The sequence below is a fragment of the Mastomys coucha genome, unplaced genomic scaffold (assembly GCF_008632895.1).
Source record: "Mastomys coucha isolate ucsf_1 unplaced genomic scaffold, UCSF_Mcou_1 pScaffold21, whole genome shotgun sequence".
Classification (NCBI taxonomy): Eukaryota; Metazoa; Chordata; class Mammalia; order Rodentia; family Muridae; genus Mastomys; species Mastomys coucha.
In genome coordinates this window covers 17489463-17497168 of record NW_022196904.1, presented here as the reverse complement: position 1 = coordinate 17497168, position 7706 = coordinate 17489463, and the positions used below count along the sequence as shown (strand labels likewise).

Sequence of the window (7706 nt, the reverse complement as noted above, 5' to 3'; positions counted from 1 at the left end):
CAGCGTCTCCCACGCCTCCCTCCCCCCTCCCCTACGGAGGCTTCTGTCCACCAAGATGGAGGACAGCAGAGACGAGGCCGCCCCAGTGACACGCCAGACACTCACGCAGCTCACGAACACACATGGCTGGAGACAGGTCACGCCCCCCCTGCAATTCACCCACAGCACGGACGTCGCCGCAGTCGCATGGAGTGCACGCCATGACACACGAGGCTCACGTGGAACATATGACATCACACCCGATGACAGAGACGCGTGACCACACACCCTGCCACCCCCGCAACTGCGATCGCAGCGACGCACACACATGCATGATGGGCGGAGACCCATGGCGACTTCTATTTTTATTGCAACATGACAGGCCGGGTTGCCAGCATGGCGCACGGCACACATGTGTTCACGCGAGTCCATGTCTGCGCATACGCTGCCGCCTGTGAACACTGAGTGGCAAGGCAAGGTCGGGCACGCTGTCCCTCATCCACCCGGGTGTGCGCGGTGAGTGGAGAAAGCGTGAGGCACGGGGATGACTGCAAGTGACTGAGAGTCCACAGGCAGGGTCAGGGTCAGCGGGCGTGCTCATCGGCAGCGCAGTGGCAGGCGAGCGCGTGGGGCCGCGACGCGCAGCAGAGCTGCAGCCACGGCTTCCAGGCAAGGTTGGCAAGTGAGAGCTGGTCGGGCACAGCGGGCCCCAGCGTGGCGGCGTGGGCGCGGGCGGCATCGGCCATGACGCGCAGGACCTCGTGGTAGCGTGGCTCGGCTTCGGGGGTCAGGGGCTGGCGCTCGCTGGGGTCACGGGCGAGGTCAAAGAGCAGGGGCGGGTCATGGCGCGTGACGTAATGTCCGTGGCAGAAGCACAGGTGTTTGTCGAAGCAGCCATTGGCGCCCTCGGGGCTGAAGTTGGGCGTGAAGTAGAAGGCCTTCCACACCGAGCTGCCTGTGGGGGTGGGGTGGGCAGAGCGGGTGAGGGGAGGTGTGGCGGTGAGTGAGAGAGGAGAGCTGAGGCAGGGGTATGATGGCTCACCATTCCGCCACCGCACAGCGTTGAGGTAGGCGTTGCAGTAGTGGAAAAGGAAGTCATGCTCTGAGTGCTGTGCGTCCCCACTCAGCAGTGGCATCAGGTCGCGCCCATCGATAACCCTGCGGTGGGGCGGAGGTGAGGCGGCTGGTCAGGGGGCGGGGCTGGGGCGGTGGGTCACGTGAGCAGGCGTGCAGTAGGGCCGCATAAGGGGATGGGCGGGGCCTAGTGTCAGAGTGGGCGGGCCCAGGATGCAGAAAGTGATGTCATCGCTGAGGCATGTGGGCGGGGCTCACCTGTCACGTGGCATCTCTGCCCCCGCGAGCCTCACTACCGTGGGGAAGACGTCCATGTTGCTCGTCGGCTCCTCAATCTCCAGGCCGGGCGCGATCATGCCGGGCCAGCGCACGAGACCCGGCACGCGAACCCCGCCCTCGAAGTTGTTGCCTTTCCCGCCTTAGAGAAAGTGAGGCAGGGGATGACCAAGAGAGTGAAGAGCGTGAGGCAGGGGAACGGCCAAGAGGGAGGAGTGCACCCGCCCTGCCCTGCCCGCCCTGCTCACCTCTGAAGATGCCGTTGCTGCCTCCATGCCGCTCACCGTGCTTGCCCAGCTCCTCCATGTGGGCGCCATGGTCGGACGTGAAGTAGACGAGTGTGTCGTTGGTGAGGCCGAGCTCATCCAGGGCATCGAGGATCTGACCTGGAGGGGTGGGGGGGGCGGCCGTTGTGAGGCAGGGGGATGACTACGAGTGGAGAGAGCGTGAGGCAGGGGGATGACCCGCTCTGCCCAGGTCACATGCTCACCGACGCCCCAGTCCATCTCCTCCACGCTGTCACCATAGGCGCCATGGCGACTCTGCCCCCTGAAGCCTGGGCCAGCGAAGTGTGCGGTGTGCACATGGATGAAGGACAGGAAGAGCAGGAAGGGCGTGGCCGTGTGACTGGGGGGAGGGACTATGTCACCGCGTGAACGGAAGCCATGCCCACGCCCGCCACTGGATGGAAGACACGCCCATTCTCAGCTGTCCTGAGGGGGGCAGTGTGCCCACTCATCTGCATATTCATGAGACACCCACTTCACGGCCCTACCCACACATCTGCATATTCATGAGACACCCACTTCACATCTGCTTGCAGCTGAGATGGTGGGTGCCTCATTTGCATACGCAAATCTCCAAGTGTGCCATTTACAAACTACTGAGCTTGAGCACCAGGCTCCTCCTTGGCTATTTTACATAAGCAAATTGACCAGAATGACAGAAAAATGAGCGTTTCAGAGCACACTTGCGCATACATGACCTGATTTGCATATGCAAATAGGTGCTGATCCTCTAGAGGGCCAGGAACCTCTCCAAACTGAATATTCAGGAATAAATTTGCATATGCAAACCACCCCAACCCTGGTTCTTTCAAAGAGAGCCAACTCCAGGGGTGCAGGAAGCCCTGCCCCCTAGGACATGGGTGGGATTCCGGTAACCGGAGGTGACATTCCTGCCACCAGAAGCCCCGCCCACCACTGGAAATCATGCACCCAGGAGGGAAAGTGATGGACCCGAAGCCGGAAGCCCCACCTCTGCGGCAGGAAGTGACATCCCCACGACAGGAAGTCCCGACCCTGCGATAGGAAGTAGCATTCTGGAGACAGCAAACATGGAAGCCACAATAGTGGCGGTCCTGAAACCGGAAGTCCCACCCTCAGGACAGGAAGTGGCATTCCCGAGACAGGAAGTCCTAACCCATGACCAGAAGTCCCGCCCCTGCAAACCTGCGCAGGAAATCGCGGGCCTCGCCCACGAGCTTCTGCGTGAGCCCGCTGTAGTTCGTGGGCTGCTGGGCGATGGTAAAGTCGTCCATGAGGAAGCAGTTGGTCGGGCGGAAGTAGAGGTGGAAGATGAGGTAGGACCCGCCCACCACCGCCATCATGGCCGCCATCACCGCAAACGTCCAGGGTGGGGCCCGCACCAGCCCCGCCCACCGGGCCAAAGCCAACGTCAGCAGCCCCGCCCCCAGGACGCCCAGCGGGGCCTCCACGAACAGGCGCCGCAACGTGCTGAACACCGTGCCCGCCCCCGGGAGGCAGTCGCGCAGGTTTGTGGTGGGTGTGCCCAGGAAGCGCGTGAACCCGTGCCGCAGGGGGTGGTGGCAGAAGTCGGCAGCATGGTGGCAGCTCAGGCCCAGGTGCCACTTCCCTGCGGGGGGGCGGGGGGCGCGCGGTCAGTAGGCGGGGTCGGGGGTCATGGGGTCATGCAGTGGGGTCGGAGGTAGACGAGGGGCAATGGAAGTCCCATGGGAGACGCCTGGTGAAACTGTGGGGTCAGGGATCGAGCAGAGGTCATGGCAGGTCACCCGGGGTCGTGGATCCAGGTCGGAGGGGGGGGCCGCGGGGCCGGGGGACTCACCCACGAGTGCGGTGGCGTAGCCCCGCCCTCTCAGCAGCTCCGCGAAGGTGACCTCGGAGGGCGGGAGCCCACCGGAGGATGCGGAGAACAGGAACACGCCCACAATGCCGTGTGCAGCCATGCCTGCGGGGTCCCGGAGGACAAGGCCCGGTCAAGGGGTCAGGACAGGGTCACGAAGTCACGGTGGGGTCACGGGGTCAGTGTGGGATTACAGGGTTACAAAGGCCAGAGCGGGATTGGGACAGGGTCACAGGGTGGCAGTGGGGTCTCGAGGTCAGTGTGGAGTCATGGGGTTGGAGAGAGGTCACGATGGGGTCAGGGGGTCACACCCACCCGAGCGCACTGCGTAGCGCCCTGTGAGGAAGGCGGCACGGCTGGGCGTGCAGAGTGGGGAGGCTGCGAGGTGCTGCGTCAGCTTGGCGCCCTCCCGGGCCAGGCGGTCGATGTGTGGCGTCCTGTGGGGGGCGGGACGGGGAGAGGGGTGGGGCCAGCAACATCACCGAGGGGCAGGACGTCATTGGCAGTGCCCAGCATGCAAATCAGCACCAAAACAAAAGTATTGGGACTAATCAGTGAATATGCAAATGGACATGGTCAAGGCAGTCAATGAATATGCAAAGTTGCATTACAATACACCAGAGCATGATGTCATCGGCATATACCCAATATGCAGATCAGCCAGTGATGTGTGGGGCATACAAACGATTATTGCCGTGATTTGAATATTTAAATTAAACCATAAGTATGCAAACCACCCAGAATATTAGAAGCAGGCAGCAGATATGCAAATGAGCATTGAAAGATTCAGATTAGCTAATTAGTATGTATTAATGAGCATCGGGATATTGAAATGAATCTGTGAGATGGTGATATCAGTGATGTCACTCGGGGGCGTGGCTATGCAGATCGCGAGGCCTGGCCACTGAGATAGGGAAGAATGGGCTTAGTGACCTGAATATGCAAAGCAGGGGCCTTGGAGGGCCCAAAGGTCACCCGGGAGCCACAGGCAGGTAAATGAGTGCGTATTTGAATATTCATATGGAATAGAGTATGCTTCATGGAGTCCTGGGATATGTAAATCACAGAGGCTCTGATTTGAATATGCAAATAAGACCATTACATCGTGGGTGGGAGAGTTGAGCAAGTCAGGACATTCAAATAAGTGGGTGTCCTCATTTGCATACTCAAGTCAAGCAGTGATGTCTGGGGGGGGGCGTCCCTATGCAAATTATTGGATTGCTCATTTTGCATATCTGAATGAGAGTGCAATGCTCCCGTGGGTGGGGTCCTTATTTGCGTATGCAGATGAGGGGGCAGGCCCAGGGCTGTGACATCACCTGAGTGTGTGGTTGCCATAGCAGCCTGGGTCCCCCACGCCCAGGTCGTCTGCCATGATGAGCACGAAGTTTGGGCCAGGGCGCTTGGCGGGGGGCGGGGCCTCGGCGGCGGGGGGCGGGGCTTCGGCAGTGGCCGTGGGGGTGGAGATTGCGCACAGTATTATGGCAAAGGCAGGGACGAGCAGGGGGCGGGGCTGGGGGCGGGGCATAGTCCTGTGGGAGGTCGTGGTCACTCTTGGCCATCCCCCTGCCTCAGTTCCTCCCTGTCCCTGCCATCCCTGCCTCAGCTCCTCCCTGTCCCTGTCATCCCCAGCCTCAGCTCCCCCTACCCGATCCCCTGCCATCCCCTTGCCTCAGCTCCCTCTATCCCCGCTATTACGCTGCCTCACCTCCCTCCACCCCCATCATCCCCCTGCCTCAGCTACCCCCATCTCCGCCATCCCTCTGCCTCAGCTCACTCATCCGGCGGCGGCGGCGGCAGCGGCGGCAGCGGCGGGGCGACCCAAGCTGGGCAGAGGTGGCGGGGTCAGGGGTCAGGGGTCGTTGGAGCGGCGGCGGCGGGGTCAGAGGTCGTCAGCGCGGGGAACTCTGGGCCTGGCCGCGGGCCTCTCAGGCTTATTATATACCCGCAGGTCACGGGGTCGTCACGGGTCACGGGGTCACGAGTCATGGGGTCACGAGTCACGCGCCCGGGGGCAGAACCGACCTTGTTTACCCCGTGGTGACGTCAGGGGAGGGGCGGAGCCGGCGGCGCCGGGGCGCGGGGCCTGGAAACAGGGCGCCTGGGGCGGTGATGAACGGGGGCGGGGCAGGCGGTCGCCGAGCAACAGAGGCTGAGACTGACAGACGTAGGGGCGGGACCTGCGCGTTGTGTGACGTCAGTGGTGGGACCGAGGGTTGCAAGGCGCCCGAGGCTGAGCTTCAGTGTCGCGGGGCGGGGCTAGCTTTGCCGTGACGTCTAGGGGCGGGACAAGAGGCCCCGCAGCTGTGATGGACAGGCAAGGGGCGGGTTTAACGGTCGAAGGGCGGCAGAGGCTCAAAATGGCGCCCGGGGCTGTGATGGACAGGAAAAGGGTAGTGCCCGGGATTCACGGTGACTTCAGGGGACGTGGCCGCCGATCGCTGAGTGAGACGAACTGAGTCACGGCGTCCGCGGCTGAGATTGACAGCCGCGGGGGCGGGGCCGCGGTTCAGCCCCTTGCGCCGCTGCTGCCACCGCCAGGCAGGGAAACGTGGCGCCTGAGGCCGGGCCTGTCAGTCTCTGAGGTTGTCACCACCGCCGTGAAGCCCGATGGAGAAGAATATCAGCTCAAAGGTCTAGAATATATTGTCAGTGAAATCATGAATGAAAAACTTTAAACTAAAGAAGTTGCCTACTAAGGTACAAGAAGCATCCAAAATGCTTTAATATATTAGAAAACAGTCCTTTTGCCACATAATAGTCAAAACACGAAACATATAAGGTAAAGAATGCAAAAATCTGCAACAGAAAAAAATTAACAAAAACTAAACCAAACAAAAACAAGTAATGTGGGGAAAGCAAATCTATACGATTTATCCCTGTCTTGTAAATGTATGCTCTAAAAGCTAAAAGGGCTTGGACACCTGCTGCAGGCCTGACTTCAGACTGCCTGAGCTTTCCGCACAGCAATTTGACTTCTTTCTGAAATCGCTTGCATATCCCATTACTCAGGTGCAGTGGAGGCTTCAGTCTGACCGGAGAATGTAAGGCTGCCCAGGCTTTTAGCACTAAAGAGGGATTTTTAGGAAACAATAGTTTTGTTTTCTGGCTTCATGCAGCGCTCAAGGAAACTGCAGCTGCCTTTCTCCAGATGATATGTATCAGACAATCCCGGGAGAAATGCTGGAAACAGAGGACAGTGTTCACAGCTTCTTCAGTGGCACAGTGGAGAAAAAACACAATTAGATTAGTACAGGTTCTCTAGATAAACATATCTGAAATCATAGAGTGAATTCTCTATGTATGTAGAAATTGTATTCAGTAGAATGTCCCAATAAATAATGTCAGCCAAGGAAATTTAGAAAAATCAAGGCCTGTTGGATTTCATGTTGCAGGGTATTACAGCTGATCTTCAGTGTTCTGAATTCTGAAAACCAGAATTCTGCAGAAGTAAGTACTTCCTAATACCAGGTGTAAAAGAACAAACACATCACCTTAGTTTTGTAAAAAAGTAGTGCAAGTACAAAAAAAGAACTACCCTGTCCAATGTCCTTTATATATCTAGGTTACCAAAACAACCTACAGCCTAGATTAAAGGTGGATCTTAACATCTCAGACAATCAATATTAAGCGAGGGTTTCACTTCAAAATGTATCATTAAGGAATATCCCCGACATAAAACAGTGTTAGAGTTAGGGTTAGGGGATTAGAGGGTTAAGGTTTGGATTAGGATTAGGGTGGATAGGAAATTAAGGGGTAAGTTTTAAGATAGGGTTAACAGTTTTAAGATAGGGTAAGTCTCAGGGTTAGGCTCAGGGTTAGGGTTAAGGTGACCACCATTATTCTTGGTGGTCCCGCTGTGTCAATAGTATGCCTATTACACAAACATGAAATATCAGGCTTAGGGTTAGACTGTTTGCCAAGGATAGGCAAAGGATTTACTGTGCTATGTGAAATCAGCTTCTATCTTTTCTCTCCTCTGCCTTCCTAGTTCTCTTTTTTATAATATCAACACCTATTTTCCTGCCCCAAGGAAAATGGAAAGTAGAATTTCCTGATGGGAAATTTCATTACTATGGGGCCCAGTTCACATAGAACAAAAAACAGCTCCTGCTTTGTGACCTGCCCTGCAGGTCAAGTTATTCGGGGGAGTGAGGAGGGTCACAACCTGTGAATAAAGAATGGGTGAGAGAGACGACAGGACTCAAGGAAGCATTGCTTGTCAAGAGCCATTTACTTGGTAAAGCAGAGCATATTTAAAGCAAAAATCTTGG

General features: G+C 57.5%; 1 protein-coding gene and 1 long non-coding RNA gene across 6 annotated transcripts in view; one reads left to right on the top strand and one right to left on the bottom strand.

Annotated features, from left to right (window-relative positions):
- Positions 1–329: 329 nt before the first annotated feature.
- Sts (steroid sulfatase) lies at positions 330–5553 on the bottom strand. 5 transcript variants are annotated; one of them, XM_031385608.1, is made up of 11 exons: positions 5177–5227; positions 4752–4964; positions 3748–3869; positions 3415–3537; positions 2781–3204; positions 2587–2630; positions 1820–2010; positions 1578–1715; positions 1312–1471; positions 1022–1137; positions 330–934 (listed from the first exon to the last, which is right to left on the bottom strand). In XM_031385608.1, exons 1-11 carry the CDS (start codon positions 5189–5191, stop codon positions 564–566), a joined length of 1917 nt encoding a protein of 638 aa, XP_031241468.1. In that variant the 5' UTR covers positions 5192–5227; the 3' UTR covers positions 330–563. The 5 variants fall into 5 exon arrangements, with proteins under 5 accessions (XP_031241468.1, XP_031241469.1, XP_031241470.1 ...); XM_031385609.1 differs by having other exon boundaries at positions 1820–1956; XM_031385610.1 differs by lacking the exon at positions 2587–2630 and having other exon boundaries at positions 5210–5553.
- A 76-nt stretch (positions 5554–5629) lies between these two features.
- Positions 5630–7706, top strand: part of LOC116101787 — a 3531-nt gene continuing 1454 nt past the window's right edge. The window contains exon 1 of the long non-coding RNA XR_004122924.1: positions 5630–6132. This is a non-coding gene — a long non-coding RNA (uncharacterized LOC116101787). The remainder of the gene's footprint in view (positions 6133–7706) is intronic.

Coding starts and splice junctions, on each gene's coding strand:
- Sts (XM_031385608.1), bottom strand. Junction 1,472..1,577: donor CAGCAACGGCATCTTCAGAG/GTGAGCAGGGCG, acceptor ACTTTCTCTAAG/GCGGGAAAGGCAACAACTTC. Junction 935..1,021: donor CGCTGTGCGGTGGCGGAATG/GTGAGCCATCAT, acceptor CCACCCCCACAG/GCAGCTCGGTGTGGAAGGCC.